Source organism: Polistes fuscatus, unplaced genomic scaffold (assembly GCF_010416935.1).
Source record: "Polistes fuscatus isolate 324 unplaced genomic scaffold, CU_Pfus_HIC Scaffold6, whole genome shotgun sequence".
NCBI classification, from domain to species: Eukaryota; Metazoa; Arthropoda; class Insecta; order Hymenoptera; family Vespidae; genus Polistes; species Polistes fuscatus.
Genome location: NW_025113140.1, coordinates 13,121,670 through 13,141,760, shown reverse-complemented (window position 1 = coordinate 13,141,760; position 20,091 = coordinate 13,121,670). Strand labels below are relative to the sequence as shown.

The 20,091-nt window shown below is 29.8% G+C and overlaps 1 protein-coding gene across 1 annotated transcript; it reads right to left on the bottom strand.

The window, feature by feature from the left end:
• Window positions 1–3,149: 3,149 nt before the first annotated feature.
• LOC122523352 (nose resistant to fluoxetine protein 6-like) lies at window positions 3,150–20,066 on the bottom strand. The gene is made up of 12 exons (XM_043645029.1): window positions 19,610–20,066; window positions 17,036–17,235; window positions 15,859–16,067; window positions 8,512–8,771; window positions 7,928–8,098; window positions 7,680–7,773; window positions 7,221–7,340; window positions 6,945–7,110; window positions 5,551–5,726; window positions 5,327–5,456; window positions 4,060–4,377; window positions 3,150–3,324 (listed from the first exon to the last, which is right to left on the bottom strand). The coding sequence occupies exons 1-12, from the start codon at window positions 20,064–20,066 to the stop codon at window positions 3,199–3,201; spliced, it is 2,427 nt and encodes an 808-aa protein (XP_043500964.1). The 3' UTR covers window positions 3,150–3,198.
• Window positions 20,067–20,091: the final 25 nt, after the last annotated feature.

Here is a 20,091-nt window from a genome sequence, read left to right as displayed (position 1 = left end):
AAGGTTATTATCAGATCCTTGTGCATTCATTTGTCTTCATCCTTCTAATCTAGAATCGTATCGTTAAAAAAAAAATCAAACGAAATAAGTAAAACAAAGAATAACTTATCGGACTTGACAAGAAAGTTTGTTTTTAAGAAAAGAAAAAAAAGTAAAAAAAGACATTTTCTTCCCCAGCAAAAAGTTAAGTTACGATAAAGGATGTCTTACCTTTTGTCTGGTCCCTCAAATGATAACGAATTTTTCACGAAAAATAATATATTAACCTAATCGATCATTATTACGCTTTATTTTTTATCAATGATATATATATGTATTCTTCTCTGTTTTAATTATAATCAAATATATCTTGTTCCAAGCACTAATTATTAATAATAATAATAAATTAATTGTTAATATTTATTCGTTCATACTTTCTATTGTTTGTGTACAATAAAAAAGACTTTTTATTAAAATAATTGATGATTTTTGCATTGTACTAATGGAAAATGATTGAATTTGAAACCAACTGAATGGTAACATTACATTAAATGATGTGTTAATTGTGAAGGATCGTTATTTTCGTCAATTAAATTTGACGGGAGTAACAATGATGTGGGCAAATGTAATAATGAGATACATTCAACTGGAATAATTAAATAGATAGAAATAGAGAGAAAGATATATAAACAAATAGATAGAAAAACGTAGCCAATTGTAAAGTTTACGCCAATTTCTGATATCGGATTTCCGTTTGAACGAACGCCATGAGAATGACGTTAAGTTGAAATCGAAACGTTATTGCAAAAGTATTTCAGAAAATAAGAAAAGAAAAAAAGAACGAACGAAGAAGAAGAAAAAGAAGAAGATGAGGAAAATAATCTAAGAACGGTGCAAACGTGTCGAGAAATAGAATATCATTATTCGATCTCGAAAAATATCCGTGGAAACGTTTTTCTTTTTTTTTTCTTTTTTTTTATTGTTACAAAACCTCGACGGAGACGAAATGTTATAAAATCAATTTTCATTTGGACGTTTAAAACGAGGGAAAGACATAAAACCGATAGTCCTCATTTCCGACTTTTATTTACTTTCTTCCTAAGTTAATCTATTATCTTGTCGGAAAATTCGATACATTCATGTATACTCATTATTTGACATGTAAATTATGAAGGATTAGGAAACAACCTTTCTCAAGGATCCATATATATATATGTAATATTATTCCAAAAAATGTAGCAAGTTGATTGAATAGTCGTAGATCAAGTTTTATTCGTTTTGCTTTTATAAAAACGAAAGAGAAGATTAATTATAAAATATAACGTTTAATCTTACGTATGAAATTAACGAAATTTTTGATATTTTATGAAGCAATATTTTATTTCACTGAAAATATTCTGTCTCGAGAATAAATTTATATATATATATATATCATATTTATATACGCGTATGAAACATATCAATATTTCTATCTTCGATAAGCGTCGATGTGAATCGACATAGAATTTCGTTTGGTTCTGTTGCTAACAGCCCCATGTACGTTTGTCTTGTAGAAAATATACATAAAATGTTATATATATATATAAGATCAAATAGAAATACAAGAACGTAGAATATTCGCGTGTAGTCGAAGCATCGAAAATCAATTCCCGATAAACTTTATACGTTTTTTTTAGTATGTTTACACGTATATAATATTTAAATGTATAACACAATTATTAAAAATTCAAAGAAAAATATTTCGAAAGGTTTTTATTTATCGTTTAATCTCTTCAATGATTTTCTTTTTTCATTTTTCTTTTTTTTATTAATATAAGAATATACAATGAATTCTCAGCTGAGAATTATAAGTAATTTATGCTAATTTAATACATTGACATGATTTGTAAATTCGAAAATATGTTACAATGATAAATGTAAATATATCTGTTAGAGAATAATCATATTATTATTTAACAAAATCTTATTCCTAGATCACAAGTAAGCCTCAACGATGAGATATTTTTATTCGAATTAATTTTTATTTTACTATACGATGATCTATAAACAAACAACAAAAATATTCCATTACTTGGGTAAAAACCTAATTCGAACGTTTTCCAGTGCGTACTTATAAGAAATAAGAAAAAGAAACTATAATATTTCTATTCTATTTCGTTCTACCATTTGTTATCGTGTTTTTCAATTTTGGGAGAAATAAACGTAACCTGTCGATAAATGAATTTCATTTTTAACCTTTAAAATGAACAAAACGTATTAATTGAACCTATTCTCTTATACGTTTCTTTTTCTATATCGTTTATATTTTATCGACAGATATAATAACGCATCACAGGATGGGGTATATAAAAAAAAAAGAAAAACAAAGAAAAGAGAGAATGTTTCTTCTCTCCGAAGAATCGACTTGTTTGTCACAGTATATACTCCCTTTTATCTTATTTTTATCGATACACAAGAAGAACGAATGGATATAGAGAAGAATGCAATGCTATTTCTCTCTCTCTCTCTCTGTCTCTCTCTTTCCCACCCTTTTTTCGTTATCGTTTTATTTCGGTTTTTATTTTCAAATTATTCACTCGTACTTCCAGATCATTTGACATATCTATTTTACATCGAAGTTGTGATATAAAAAAATATATATATGTGTATATTTATTATTTACAGGATACATTCGAAACTCAACCCTTTTTACGAGTGTCGAAGGGTTAAAGATGCATACACGGTTAACGTATACAAAAATCTGTTCATTTGACGTTTAACGTTTCAACGATAAACGTTTGATACGTTTTATTCTATATCATCTAACAGAAATGTTTTGTTTCCCTTTCGTTTAATCCTTTGAATGCGGAACTCGCCTAACGATTGCAATCACATTGAACCAGAATGATTTGATTTGTTAATATTTCATTATTTTGGATAAGATAAAAGGGAAAAAAAAGGAAGAGAAACGCACATTAATCTACGCGGATTGCGTTGGACGCATATATGCGCCCATAGCACTGAAAGAGTTAAGGAACACGTCAGTTCACTTTTGTTTTGTCCAACCTACTTATTCTTTTTTATTTCTGATTCTGAAAAATTTCAATCAATTGATTAATAATAGAATATTTTTCTTTTGTTATAATAATATTATATTTTCTATACTATTTGTTAATAACCTACCATGTGTCACGAGTCAAAGAGGACGACGACGGCCAATAAAATTTGTATGGGTCCCTTCTATCTCATCAGTTTTTTTCCGGTAAAGAAGATCTTCAAAAGGCTTACAACGGGTGCTTCCAAAGCGATGGAAATGCAAAATGACACGAGGTAGGAAGCGACAAGGTTGCCAAAGTAAACGATGAGCTATAAAAGCACGAACGTATAACCTTCTCTGTGAGTTTAATATGATTTTGGCCTTTTCTTTTTTTCTTTTTTTCTTTTTTTCTTTTTTTCCCATGAAAAGATTTTCATTTTTCTTAGTTTTATCCATGCGATAACGCAAATAGGAAAACTCTAAAGAGTTTTAATACCCATAAAATAGAAATATGCATATGTCGAATCATGCGACGAGAAAACAAGAGCACGGTTAGAGAAGGAAACAAATGATTTTATCTATTTGATGCAACACATAACAATGTCTTTTACTAATTTTCTTTCTCTACTTTATCAAGTCTTTTCTATTTATCTTTCATTTCAAACTTTATTAGGTATTTAACTATACTTTGTAAAATTCGATGAATCATTTGCCATTGGCTTGTAAAATATCATACACCTAATTCTGTTTTTTAAACGAATTTTCGATCTCGCAAAATTTTGATTTAACAACAACAATTTTAAGAAGAACATTTTCCAAACTCACGATTTATCATATTCATTTGTTAAAATTGAAATTAATCTTTTATTTTGACACGAATTCTTCCAATAATTCTGTAAACGTATATAAACTCTGTAAAAATATAATTAGGTTTATCGAATCAAATGTTCTGATTAATTTTTCATTTCAAATTAGTTTCTAGAAAATATCTTATCGTTTCGTGTCTTAAGTCACTGTAAGAAAGAAAAAGACAAAAATCGAAATAATAAGGAGACAAGTCTTACCACAATCCCGTTATGCAGATGCAACGGGCCATCCATTTGACCAGCGGTGATCATCATGATGACAGGGTGAACCAAATAAGCGCAATAAGTTAGCCGCGATAGCGGATACATCAACCTCAGGGACAGAATGCTGTCTATCATTCTAGCTGAGCCTGTGCAACACTGTACAACGATGAAGGACACTGCAAGTGCCCAAGCAGTGTGACCCAAGGCCGCGTAAATGGAACTCACCACCACCGTTAAATTAGCTGGATATAAGCCGTACACGACTGAGAACATTATCAATCCTGACAGCAACCAACCCGTCAACTTAATATACTGAAAATAAAATAACAATAATTTAAAATTTGTATTTATTGTTTGTTTCCACGTTTCTTTTCTCTTACATTTAATTTATGGATTGTTTCGTAACTTTCGGGTGGTTAAGAAAAAGAAAATGTGAAAGACAAATATTCGCGAGATTACATTGGTAATATTGTATTTAATATTATAAAAAAAATAAGAATAGAGAATAAAATAATAGAAAATAATTGTCGTTTGAATAAGAGAGATCGATTTGGTGAATCGAGGCCACGTTTGGTGGCGTCGTCCTCTTAGAAGAGGCATACGCCATTCATACGGGATATAATACGCGTCCCGATAATATTCTGTCTTGCGATGCCCTATTTTCTACTTTTTTTTTTTATAGTACTTTCTATAGAATTCTCTTCAATTAGACTTAACGATATTATGATGTGCGACTAGGAAAGTTGACAATTATTATTGCACTATTTATACTTTTGATTATTGTACTATTACTTACTTTACAATTATTATTGCACTATTTATACTTTTTATTATTGTACTATTACACACTCGACAATTATTATTGTCCATTTAAAAGAAAATATATATAATGTAACTATTACTTATTCGACAATTAGTATTGTACTATTAATACTTTTTATTGATGTGCTATAACAAACCCGACAATAATTATTGTCCATTTAAAAGAACATATGTGCCCATAATTATAAAAGTGTTCTAAGTCAAAATTAAAAAAAATCAGTTTATTAGTTATTTCACATCACATTATTTTAAACTAAATTAATTCAATGTAATTTTCACGATATTGTCAAAAATGAACCGTTAGATAGTGTTTGTTATTTCAATATTATATAGAATTCATTTAATGTTCAAATGTAATCCTTTAAATATCTCGAAACTAGAAATATATATGACTTAGACCACTTTCATAATTATGGGCACATATGTAACTATTACTTACCAAAGATAATTCGATTTTGCAATTGGTCTTGAACAATAAATAACCCGTAATGGTACCGATGAAATAAGGTCCGGCTCTTAACCATGGTTTATCGTAGAGTTCATCGAACAGGGCGAACGGTTCTTGGATCCTAGATTTAGGAATAACTAACCGTTGAACAAAAAAACATTCGATCGAAAGGCAGGGGGAAGAAAGATAAAACGTGACGTAGTTTTTTGTTTTACCTTGCTACGTAATCATTCGTATAAGCTACGGAGAAGGTGGTGAAGCAAGAAGATACGATCAGGAATATCACCAAACTGATTGCTATTTTCTTATACTTGACGGATAACAGAAGAAGTAGTATACCAAGTACGTAGAATTGAGTATCGTTCGACATATACCAACTCCAAAGCATACACTGAAATTATTTTCATCGTTAACATTTAAATATACGAGAATGATGATGAAGATAATGATTATTATTATTATTATTCGAAAATTTATAAGTTTCGTAATTTTGATAGAAACCGTACAAGAAGTTTCGAGTCAGTGCGAAGATCAATTCACGAGTTTGAATATCTTCCAAAACTGTCGGAGGGGTTGGGTGGTTGAGGGTGGAAGAAACTAATTAACTTTGCTTCTTCGATCATTTGTTGGAAGATGATATTTGTTTGGATCATTCGTTGTTACGTTAGGTCGTGTCTCATTCGTCTCTCGAAACTTTCCTATCACCGATAGAATTAATTATTGGAAAACGATCCAAACGCGCCTCCGACCTCCCCACACCGCCCCTCCCCCTCATTTTCTACGTTCCACCGATTAGTGGAATGCATTCGGTCGACTTTGTTCGCGCTTAGAAAGAAATTTTCTATCACGCATATTTGAATTTTGACTGACAAATTTTAATAAGTATCGTTCTGTAATATGGACCGTTTATTTTGAAAGTGTGTGTAAATCCGAGGATAAATTAGCCCAAAAGAAATTGATAATAATCAAATTACATATCGATAAATGAATATAAACATTTGCCACAGACTTGACATAATAATTGAATACTTTTAAATTAATACGCAAAATCTTTAATACGCAAATCTTGAATTTTCTCGTAACAGAAAATGGAATTGCATCATTTTCAAAATAAACGCTCTACTTCATTTTCCTCTCTGAAATAAGTATGTTAAGCTAGTACGTTAATCTCGTTCGACTCAATTAAGGATTACATCGATCGAGATAAAAATTATAACAATTAGCAAATAGGAATAATCGATTGAACGTTAAACGATGTTTTTCTTTTTTTTTAGATCACAATCCGATTTGCAAGGTAATCGAGTTTTTTTACTCGTTCTACAATATCGTAATTATAATCTGAAGTATCGTGTTGGTTTTTTTTTTGTTTCTAGACTCGATCATGTTATACCTTTCTAAAATGATTCAATATGTTATAAAAGATCTAATGAGATTAACAGATTGATGTATTACGAAATCTACGAGAACATAGAAACGCTTACTTATTATTATTATTATTATTTTGTTTTTTCTTTACGTTTAATTCTACGATGAAAATGCATTTAATGACGAAACTATTATTACACGTTAATCGATTGTTTTATAATAATAATAATAAAAAAAAACTTACCATCTCTTTCCTAGGATAAAGTGAATTCAAGTAGAACGCATTTCTCCACCAAAATTGTTCGCAGTTCAAATGATTAGCAATTTCCGGTGTGAAAACGGTTCTTGCTTCAACTTGTTTTATAGAAATTTCGTTCATCCCGAGTACGAAGAGATAAGCCGGTGTCAATCTACGTGAAGTAGGAAAAAGGAACATAATATAGATCGTGGAGTAATCCTGACACGAAAAAAGTCACCTACTTATTTTGATCTTTTTCACCATCAGATACTTTCTACTCACCTAACAAATCTGTAGAGAACCATGACGATGAACTTGCTCGTGCTACTTTTGAGGAAATCGCTTTTATCGATTTTCAAACTACCCAATGATCGATAGAACAAGATCGTAACCAGAAGACCGCTGTACAATAAAATAAGATTCATTTTTATTTAATCTTTTGTTTTTTATTTCTCACCTGACCTCTTTAGAAAAATTTCTGTATTAATAAATTTATCCCCATAAATAAATAAATTAATTAATTAATAAATTAATCGTGATTATATACGCAATGATCGGTAGAACAAGATCGTAACCAGAAGACCGCTGTACAATAAAATAAAATTCATTTTTATTTAATATTTTGTTTTTCATTTTTTACCTGACCTTTTTACAAAAATTTCTGTATTAATAGGTTTATCCCCGTAAATAAATAAATTAATTAATTAATTAATTAATCGTGAATGGAACTGATCAACTTACCTAATGAAAAAAAACGTATCAACCGAAAAAGTAGCATTGCTGATCGTCTGAAACATAAAGTTCCTCTCGGTGATGGTGCGCAGCGTTTTATTCTCTAAGAAAAAAAGAAGAAGAAAAAAAAAGAAGTAACAGAAAATTTAAAAAAAAAAAGGTAAAAAGTATTTTTCCGACGTTAGGCGAAACGAATGGTGTAAGAGGTAGAAATGGTGTTAGAAAATAGACACTACGATAAAAATAATTAGGTTCACCTGCTATAGCAAAAACTTGAAGATACGTATGAACCATTACGACCCATCCTAATGAAAAGACTCGAAGACCGTGAAGGCAGGTCAAACTGTCTCTGGCAGCCGGTTCGGTACTGATAATTTTTCCACCATTTATAGTTGGACTAAAAGCCAATAGACACTTTACCCAAAATTCTGGAAAAAACCGTTTTCAATAATTACAAAAAAAAACAACAATGTTTTTCAAAGTTTGTTAATAAAATCTAACAAGGACATAGCAGGAATGACTGGTGTGAATATTGTTTTAAAATTCATTGTACTTTTAAACATAGCAATTTAACACCGTTTGCAAAAAAACGAGGTGGGAAGAATTTTGCGTAAAAATTCTTATTTATTAACTTATTTATTTTTCCTCGGTAGAATTAATAGTCGTTTCCTGTCCTTGATTTGTATTATAGGACGTTTGAATTGTCTTTTTTTTGTATGCTAAGGTGATTAATTTGATTAAGAAATCAACATTATTACACAAGTAAAGCCTGCTGTGCCATTGTAAAATATAATTTATAATTGAAAAACAAGACGCGAAAAATATTTCTATTCGAATTAACCTCTCTCCTTGATATCCTTTATCTGTGTATTTAAATCCTTTTTTTGTATATTATTCGATACTTTGTCGATCAATTCTTCGTTATTTTCTTGTACTATAGAAACACAACTGTCCTGTGTTAGATTTTTATCCGCAAAATGAATAACTTTCTCGTTATTATTCGTTCCGCTTGAGGATTCGATATCCGTGCTTTCTATGACGATATTTTGTTCGTAGATTGCAGCACACATCATTAAAAGAACTATACCTCCTCCGATGGTACTATAAGATTAACAAATAAAAACAATGAAATATTATTAATATTTATTTTCACGTAATTAAGTAGGTTAAGTTAGTATTCAAGTTAGATAATATTAATTTCAATTTTAATATTAATTTAAAAATCTTTTTAATAATATTTTAATTTTAGATAATTTAATTTTAATTTAAATTTTAAAAAGTATTATTAATTTATTAGTTAGATAATATTTAATTTTAAATATTAGATAATATTAATTTTAAAATATTCTATACCATTCAGAGAATTTCATTTTCATAGCTTTATAGCTTTTTATTATTATTCCAAGTGGTATTTCGAAAGGGAAAGTTTACTCAGGTTTTCCTCTTTTCACTTAAAGAGACACACCTAATACTCCTGACCTCTTGCAATAAATCTATGACTTGTCAAAGGATTTTCATATTTTAAATGGTTAAAAGTTTAGAAATACTCGTAGAACGATTGTTCTTTCTTCTTGAATATTTTTAAGGTTCATAAATTATGCGTCTGTAGTGTGCATGTGTGTCAATAAAAGGAAAATCTTTCGATTGGCCTTGAACAATACGAGAAGACCTGTTTAGGTCAAAGATAAATTAACAATTTTGCTTGTCTAATTGAATAAATGAAGATCGTACTTCATAACACTAATTTATTTAGTCTTGAAGTGATTTTAATGAATTTGCTTCCAATACTTTTGAATTAGAATTTAATGATGTGTGTGTGTGTGTGTGTGTGTGTATGTGTGTGTATGTGTGTTGAACGAATCAAAAATTCATAAGTAAATCGGGAAAAAATGTATTTCCCATTTTCAATGAATCGATATCGTTTATTCGAGAAAGATGTTACGTGCGTTTTCCAATATCCTTCTATGCACGTGAAAACTATTAACAAAATTAGATCGAAGCAATCTCTTATCTTACATTAAAGTAGATACTTTCAATAGATACTTTAAGATAAGTATTAACTTGAATATCGAAAAGAGGAAATTCTTTTAACGGGAATTGCAACTTTAAAAAAATTTGATTGAAAGTATTCGAACAAATTGAAATAAACAATTGTAAATAAAAATTATTCGAATAATTTATGTATTAATTATTCATGGTATCAATTGCAATTGAATTTTATTGAATCGTTGAAAGTATTCGAACAAATTGAAATAAAAAATTGCGAGAGTAAAAATTATTCGAATGATTTAAAATTAATTATTCATGATACCATATGTGAACTGACATGGATTTCCTTTTAAGCAGAAACAAAACTCTCACTCGGTAAATACATAGATGAACGTTTTACTATAAGACGACCTTCGCAATTACTTACTGGAACTAGTTCTTATCTAGATCTAGGAAGTACGAAAGTGAAAAATCGAAAAATAAGAAAAATAATCGTTTTCTTAAGAAACCAAATCGTTGATTTCGAAAGACGAATGGATTTTTGTCATACTTTTTGTCTATACCACGAATAACTACGAGTTCTCATTTCAAATAATTCAATACCATCAATAAATTTGAAAAACAAATGTTTTCAAATCAATGTTTTCATATTTTCAAATATTCTAATCATTTCATAGAAGGTAGAACAAATTTGTTTTAGAAAAAGAAAAAAAAGAAATGAATTTTCAAGCTTGATAAAAGCTGCAGATAAAATTGGATTCCCAATTCAATGGGTATTTTTTCTTTTTTTTTTTTCTTTTTATTCCGTTTAACTCTCAAAAGCAAATAACATCGATTCGAGATATTTATTTGTAAAATTATTTGATAGGATGAAAGATATTTGTATTTGTACTGTTTAAAAATAATACGTAATTAAATATCGATTTTTGTTTTGATTAAATGATTTCGATCAATTCGTAGAAAGTAATAAATTGTTTGAATCATTGAGAAATGGCAAGAGACGTTCATTAGTATTCTCCAAAGGCGTTCATTTCATACTTGTATTAGATTTTCCTTAGATTCTACAGTTTCCCCCCACCCACCAACCCCTTCCTCTTTTTCTCCCTCTCTCTCATTCTCTTGGGAGAGTCCCAAGAAAGATCCAGCAAGATACAATCTACGTTATAGCGTAAATTTCTCGTATCCCATGCATCTTTGCGGAGAAACAGATGGAAACCAAATTAGAAGTGTTACCTGAAAGAGAGAGAGAGAGAGAGAGAGAGAGAGAGATAAAATCCCAGCATCTCTATTCGGAAAATTACCTTCCATTGTAAGTATACGAGTTACTTTCACCAGCTGGTTGGATGAGTAAAATTCGAAATTTAAATATTTTCCACGCTTGTTGGGGTAAATCTAAAAACTTTCGATCCGTTTTGATAATCAAATCTTTTTTTTCCAACATTTTACAATACCAAGAAAGTTAAATTATCAAATTTCTATCGGCGTACGAATTTGGAAATATAAAAAAAAATTCATAAAATGTACAAACTATCTTTTTTTTTTTTTATTAATACGATTTTTCAATTTATCTTTGCGATTTATATATATATACTCATATATATAATAGTCTTATATATACATATACAATATATTATTAATATATTAATATTAATTAATAATTATATATATTAAATATACTATTAATATATATAAATCTTTCCGATTAAATATTTGTGTACCAGAGTCTATTTTATAGAAATATTCTATTCGACACTCTAAGACTTTTGAATAATAAATATCTACGAGATTACTATAGGATAAAATAAGATAATTAGTCTAATGTAAGAATAGTATGACACGCAACAAGGTAATAGTGCAAGGTTAAAATAACATTCGCTTAACCCATTTTCTCTAACGATCGAGAAGCATTACGGTATATCTAGAGATTTATGTTTCCTTTTCTTAACTCTAATAATTTTTTTCAAGATTGATCTTCGATAATCGATATCTCGTAGTATCATTATTTATTCATCACCGTGCCATAATTAACCCGATAATAGAAGCAAATTTCATATCGTAACGTTAGTTGAAAAATTTATTGACAGCTTAAACGCGAAAAATGACTTTCTTAAATATTACACGATATTATAATGAGATAAAAGTTCGTGCGTTTTTTTTTTTTATTAACATTTCCAAAAGTAAATTTTATAAAAAAACAATTCTTTTATGCAGTTTATGACACAATTAACAACCCACGAACTTTTGGAAAAAAGACGTTCGAAATAAAAATAAAATAATTGAATGGCAAATAAAAAGTGGCGTTTAGAGATTCGTAGGAATGATTTAACGTTGATTATGGGATTTTTGTTCACGTTAAAATACAATTCGATTTCATCAAAACATGTATTAGATGAATGGAATTCAAACGATAAACGTGGCCACTTTCACGAGTTGGATGTTTAAAGGCTTTCTACAATCTTACGTAATATTTAACTCTTATTGCTGTTACTGGCTGCTACTGTTACTGCTGCAAGCGAGAAAATACAAGAGAGACCAGTGTAAATAATCGTCTACGGTATATATAATAGAATAAACTTAAATCAATCTTTTCCTCGAATTACATTTCAGCCGCAAAACGAACTCGATCCTACCTAATACGTTTGAATCTATTTTTCATTTTCCTACCGATGATGGGTACGCGTAGGTTGAGGTCAATTCATTTAAATAAGTATTATAGTAATACATTTTTAATAAATTTAATAATAATAAATATTCTTCGTGTGTCAATTCATTGGAATTTCTTTCGATTCTTTTTTTCCTTTTTTCTTTAATCAATGAAAAAAAATGACGATTGAAATATTAACCCGATGATACACTCGATGAAGATTTTAATATTCGACAATTCGTATTTTTAAAATTAATTTCTCATTAGCGTCTAGATAAATGTTTGATAAATAAATTCATAAGTTTTAAATACAATCAGAAATATAAATTTGAACTAATCGTGTTTTGATAGAAAACTAGAGTATCGTGCAGAGATGAAACGTAATTTAAAATTTTCATAGGATTAAAATTAATCCGATTGAATATACGGGAATATGAAATCGTCCATTTGTGTATTCTCCGAGATAGACGGGATTATTAATCGTCGTATCTGAATGAAAAAAAAGAAAAGTAACGAAAAATAATAATAATAATAATAATAATAATAATAATAATAATAATAATAATAATAATAAAATGATCGAATGTTTTTGCGTATCGATGGTGAAGAGTAAAAAAAAAAAATTAAAAAAAGAAAGAAGAAAAAAAATATATAAAATCAAAGAGAGAAGCGTTTATTAAAAAATTTGAAATAGTCAGGATAGATTAAACGATCGATAACACGACTACTAGGAAAACGTAATTGAACGAACTAGGACAAAGGGTTTTTAAAAAGGGTAAAAGGAAAGAGTATTATTATTTATTATTAGAAAATTCATCATTCTTCGAATCTCGATTAGAAAAAAACTTCAAAAATACTCACCCTTCGACACGATTTTTCTCTCGTTAATAATTTGAATACTTTGAAAAAAGAAAAACTAGAAAGTACGTTGAGAAATTTTCGGTATACTTCTTGATTCGAAATTTTCCAAACTATCACGAAACAGGAATTAAAGAAGAATTATCGAATTATTTGAACAATTTTCAACTCTCTCGTACCATCGTATTTCCAATGTAACGCGCGAATAAGAACTTTCATAAATATTAGCGTGAAACTCGAATAAAAAAGATTATTTTACTGAGAACCCCGGTTTAAAAACTTCAGAATCATAACGTTGCTTACAATTAGATTATAATTTGAAGTTGAACGATTTTCTTGGATTATTATTTCGTTTCTCGACCGTCGACCGTATCCGTAAATTGTGATAAACGAAGAAACACGAGAACATTTGGATTATAATTTATTTATCCAATAACAATATCGAAATAAATCAATTTCGATGAAAATTCGCATCAGACTAAATAAAGTATTGGTAAACCGATGAAAAAGAACAGGTTTCTAAACACCTATTAGGAGATTTGACGCTGGGGATTACATAAATGAAAGCAAACTGCTCATACTACTTCTCATCTAAATAAAGAAATTATCTAAAAAGGTATAAGCTTGTAAACATATGATTCCAAGGATCAAACGGTGACAATGAACCGTAAAAGTAAAAGCTCAGTTAGTATTACCAATAGTAATCGTGATACCTGCATACAAACGTAATACGAAATATACGATCATCTCATTAATGATTAAATAAATAAAGAAATTATTTAAAAAGGGACAGGTTTGTAATCATACGATTTCAAGGATCAAACTGTGACAATTAACTGTTAAAGTAAAAACATAATTAACAGTACCATAATCGTGATACCTGCCATACGAACATGCAAAATACATTTGATCATTTTATTTCGTACAATATCCTACTTACTTCTCGTATTATGCACGTCATATCTTTTTCTTTTTAAAGGTTGTAACCTTTTTGAAAAGAAAAACACTTAGAAAACATAAGTGTACTTTATTGCACGGGATAAAAGTAATATTATCATTTCGCAAGTATTGTAAAGAAAGGAAAAAAAAAATCGTATGACCTGTCCGATCAAACAGATACGAGTGTACGCGTAATATCGTTTTATTTTCAACATATGTTTATTGTATGTTATTATAAAACATATAGAGACGTTAAAAGTTTTTCAAAATAATTCTACTAACACCGTTGCATTCATTTCTAACGTGCAATTACTAGCACTACTTATTATATTTACGTTGGTTGAAATTAATGTCTCCGAGTATTCGTCATTATGCAAATTTCACTCGCGTAATAACGTTAACCATCGATAACGTTGTAATTCTTGAAACTTGTCTCGCGTTACGAGACACTTGCATACTGATCGCAATTTTCTAACATTTCTTACCATTACATGTATATTTATATATGTAAAATTTCTATTCTTTATCTTCTACTCTCTTTTTTCGAAAGTAAATATGCAAGATTTTCCGCATGCACAAATAAAATTGCTATTTTGAATCCGTAAAACTAAAAAGATAAGCACTCGGTTCACTTTAGAATATAGTTCGGAAGTTATTTTTAACGGAAACGTATTTATAATAATAATATTTGAAAGATTTCGTTTTAAAATGCGATTGTGTTTGTTGGACAAGTTGCTGATTTCTCTCTCTCTCTCTCTCTCTTTGTTTCTTTATCTTTTTTAATGAATTTGGTAATGCAATATGCAAAATATACAAACTCAGAGAAAATTAATTATAATTATATTCTCTGGCAAATTACAACGCGTCGTAAGATAAACGTAGAAACGAACACAAAATAATTGAAAAGTAAATTGAATTATCTTAATGTAAATGAAGTAATGTAAATGAAGAATGTAAATGAATTGACTGTTATATGTATATATATATATCTTTTTTTGATTGAATAATGTTAACCATCGTCATTAATTATAAAAATCGGTCAAGTTAGACGATTATTTAATTTTCGCGACATCGTTAAAATAACGTTCCAATGAGGGTAAAAACAATAAGATATAGTGGGTTATCCAATTACCACGATAACCCCCCTGCTATAAAATATAATTAATGAAATGAAACGTCAATCCAATGGTTAAACATAATTATGCATCTCATTAATTTATCATTTTATAATTGTTCAAATGTCGAATTGGTACGAAATGTGTCAATGGATAATAAGATCGTTTGTTTCATTAAGAAATTTATTGGAGTTATTGTAAAAATAATTAGGAAGGGAAAGTGCAACGAAGCTAACGAGCACGTGTTACTAATGCACGTTACGATAGGTAATAATTTCAGTTACGTAGAACCAATCAATTAATAACTGCTTTAATTACACCTACACACACACACACACTTATACTGGTTTCTGTAAAGGAAAAATCACGTGTGGATTAAAGATGCATATATGCGCTTATCTATTTTTTTTGTCTACCCACCACCTTCATTCGAAATTCTTTTCTTTTTTTTCTTCATTCAGTTTTTCCAACGATTGCAATTGTTAGGTGGATTTCACCCTCAAAGGGTTAACTTATTTTAGATATAGGGTAATGTAAATTTGAAGAAGAACTAATCCAAGGAAGATTATCGTTATACTAAACAATATCAACACAACTTTGTTAGTTGGTTATCACGATAAAGGGTATTATTAACATCACTCACGTTAGCACGTAGAATTTGGGGTCTTGCCAAACGGTGTAGTCGCTTAATGGCACCGGTTTCACCGTGAAAATGTGAATCTTCGGGCCAACCGATCGATATGTAAAGTTACCCTCTAATTCGACTCGATCTGCACTGGCTCTTAACATCGAAGTCAAGGATTGTCGATCGCACGAACTTGGCAAGCACAAGCCCAAAAATACTTGTCGTGTCTGAAAATTAAACGAGAAATCAATAAACGTAATAATTGTTAATTAATTTTTCCATTCTAAAAATTATAACAAAAATATAACATATAAAAAATAATATAAAAATATAATATAAGTAAAATTGTATACAAAAATATTTTTTAATTTTCTCTTCCTTGTTATTTTATTAACAGTTTATATCGTAAAAAATTATATCAAGACTTATATTTTGATTTCATTTTTATCTTCGTCCGTCCCCTTAAATACGTATTCTTATCTTTTTTTTCCTTCCGTTAATAATCTTACCTTTTACAGAACTTAAAAATATAAAGAGTTGTATAAGCCGATTATCGTTTAACGCAGGACTTACTACTTTCTCTTTAACAGAAGAGAATTTACTTTAGACTGCAACTGAGTTTGAACTTTCAAGCTTCTTCGAGGGTATTTTAATAACACAGTTAAAGCTTCTGTTTCTCTAAGTGCTACTATCACCATTTGTTATTTCTTCTTCGTCAGTCACGGGGCAAAATCGTTATGATAATCTTAAGAAAACTTTTCAACTGCTAGATCTTACGAATTCATACGCAATAATAATATTTAATAATTAATAATAACAATAATAATGATAATAATAACGTGCTTTTTTTACCGAGTCATCTTTCTAGATTTTCTACGTCGGTTAAAAGCATCAAGATAATACCCTGAGGGTATATTTTCGATGGAAAATTCATTTTTCCCTTCGGATGTGGTACTTTAAATCTGCATGAGCGTTCATAACTTAGTTTTCCCTGCGGTTACTATCTTCGGTATATAGTAGAAATCCATTATACCGGGTAAATTGAGCTTTAGCTCGCGTTTTACCGTATACCACTGTCTTTTTATATTATTATTATTATTTTTTTTTTCCCTTCCTTATCATATTATTTCTCCATTTCATATCTTACTTTGACCATTTCTATTCATTCATCAATCACAAATACAACTAAACTCACCGATAATTCAAGTTCCTTAGGCAAAGTCAAGTAGATCCTAGCCACGTGAAAGCTTACTTTATATGGTGGTACACTTTCCGTTCCACCGGTCAGGTTTTTCTCTTTCGTAATGTTGATCTCTTTGCAAAGTGTACTAGAACCCAACCAAAAACCATTTCCAAAATGGAATTGAGAGGAATAACGGCCGCTTGCGTCGGACACTGATTCAAAAAAAAGAACATAATAAGGATCGTGAACAGATCGTTGAACATTTAACGAGGTATTTTATGAAGAAAATAGTGATACGGATAATTTGAAAGATAAATAGAAAGAAAAAGAGAGAGAGAGAGAGAGAGAGAGAAAGAGAAAGAGAGAGTTAACGGATCTCAACGTACGTACGAAGGTTCGATTACGTCGTCTTAACTTTGAAAGGTTCATTACCAGTTATGTAAACTCTCGCTTGAACAATTTAAAGCCGATAGTATCGGATAGAAAGTGCAGTGTTGCATTGAACGAGATGACGCCAATTACATCGCGATGGCTCGAACGTTCCATTGAACTTTTATTTTCTTCTACGTACAAACAAACACACACACACACACACACACGTGTGTACGTACGTACGTACACGTAGAAATCTATTTCTGTGTATAAATCGATATACTTTCCATCGATTATCTCATCTTGATTACAATCTAAGACTATCATCATTATTTCGACATGCTCGATACGCTTAAACATTTTAATAGGTAATAAAAAAAAAACAAAAGGAAGAAGAAGAAAAAAAAGAAAAAGAAAGGCAAAGCGATAAAAATGAAAGAGGGCAAAGAAAAAAGAAAAGAGAAAAAATAAATAAATACACGTTAAAAGGTAAAAGTTAAAGGTAGGTAATTTCACAAGTGTAAGAATGTGTAATCGTAATAAAACGAGCACGTTCTGACTGATGTAGCTATATTTTAAGAATCATTAAGAGAAACATTATGAAATAATTCATAGCGAGACACGAAGTCATTCGACGAAGAGGAAAAAGAGAATTGCTCAATAATGCAACGACAACGAACCGCGTCGCGATTCCAAATTACGATGTTGCTGCTACGAAATGTATTACGATTATTATTATATATATATCTGTTACTATTTTCTAGTTTTCTCTTCCTATTTTTTTGTTTTTTCTTTTTATTTGTTATTTTTTTCTTTTAAAAATAATGACGAACCAGTCAATGACCCAGGGAAAATTTCCGTCTAGGTTTATTATTAAAAGGATCGATTCTACAACGTGTCTGTCTATCTGTCTGTCTGTCTGTCGTGAATAATTGATATGCAGAAAGTGAGAGAGAGAGAGAGAGAGAGAGAGAGAGAATATTGTGGTATTGTTCGAGATAATCAATGAACATAGCTTAAAGCTCACTATCTTCCTTCCTAACACACCTACACACGTAGTCATATTATTCCGTGACACGCGGAATTCATTTGACAAGCACCTGTGCACACTCTCTCTCTGTCTTTCGAGTTTCATCATTCGCATCGATAGGAGAGCTATCGTTTTACGCATAAATTTACAATGTTACGAAGAAAGAAAAGGATGGAAATTCAATACTAGAACAGAATACTATTTTGCAATATTCTACTCTACCTGTATACCTTTGAACCAACCTATTTACGTTCACTCGTTTGTTCACTTTCTCGATTTTTACATAATATATTTTTTTTTAATCTTATGCATATGTCGATTAATTAACATTTACAAGTGTCTCTCTTTCTCTGGTTATAACTTTTGACCTTTAATCGGCTCAAGGGTTTTGTATCTGTGTGTGTGTGTGTGTTTTTCTTTTTTCTTTTTTTTCTTCTTTCTCGAACTTCGTACGAGAGTTAAATTACAAATTCAAGTTTTCTATTCTCGATAGAATGCTATTTTAAATACGAGGAAAAAGGGAGGAAGGGTACAAACCATTTGAATTTATGTTAATAACCGGCCGTCAATGTTTCCATAAGTTTCCACGATGATTCATTCCAGTTTTTATTCAAAAGGGAAGAAAAAATTGCGAACGCGAAAATTCTTTAACTTCGTAAAGTAATTTACGTTACGAAGTTAAAAGAAAAAAAAAACAATAGAAAATATGAAAGAACAGGGGAAGAAAAATCGGAAATAAAATTTCCCTTTTCTTTGACGCGCTCCATCGATGCGTCGCGAAAATAAAACTGGTAAAGCAATTTATTTGCTCGTGTCATTACCGTGTTACAATGCGGTAAATTATGGAGTTTCCATAAAGTAAAGACAAGTTTTATGAAATCGTGAATCTAATCGATCTTTGTCTCGAGATCAAATCTTCTTGTTCTTCTTCTTCTTCTTTTTCGTATTTTATTCGAGATAAGTTTGGGATATCTATTAGGATGAAGCAAAAGTTCGCGTGTTTATTGTCTTATAAATTGCACAATGGATTTTTTTTTGTAAAATTTCATTTGGAAATATTAATTTAAAAATATAAAATCTTTAGGTTCACCCTAATATATCTTATGATTGATAATATTTGGCACAATATTTGAATTAAATCGAGAAGATCAATATTTGAATCAATGAGAAACAAGCTTACTTACTTTTAGCAGCCCAGAGTTTTCCATCTTTAAGGGACTTAAGAAACGAATTCATATCCTTCCTACATTCATTCTCAAGTTTTCCGGGTACTCTCTTCCATTTAAGAGGATCGTATAAATCCGAAAGCCATTGAATGCTGTTCGCAGTACTCTCGATCTTATCCTCCATAAAATTAACATCCAAATCACGCGGTACTTCTTCATTTTCAGCTGCGATCTTAACGTGATTTTTCCAATCCAATTCAGGATTGTTCTTACTATACCCAACGTGAGATTCCGTCGATATCATTTCTTTCATTTCTCGTTGATAATCGCTGACATTATTAACATGGTTACTTTTCACTACGGTAGGTACAACTTTCTGAGGTTTACTCAATCGTAAAATGTTCGATTCGTTTCTCGAAACAACCAAATTACAAAATCCTAATATTATCAACGAACAACTCAAATATCGAGCCATATTTATTTCACTTTGATATACGACT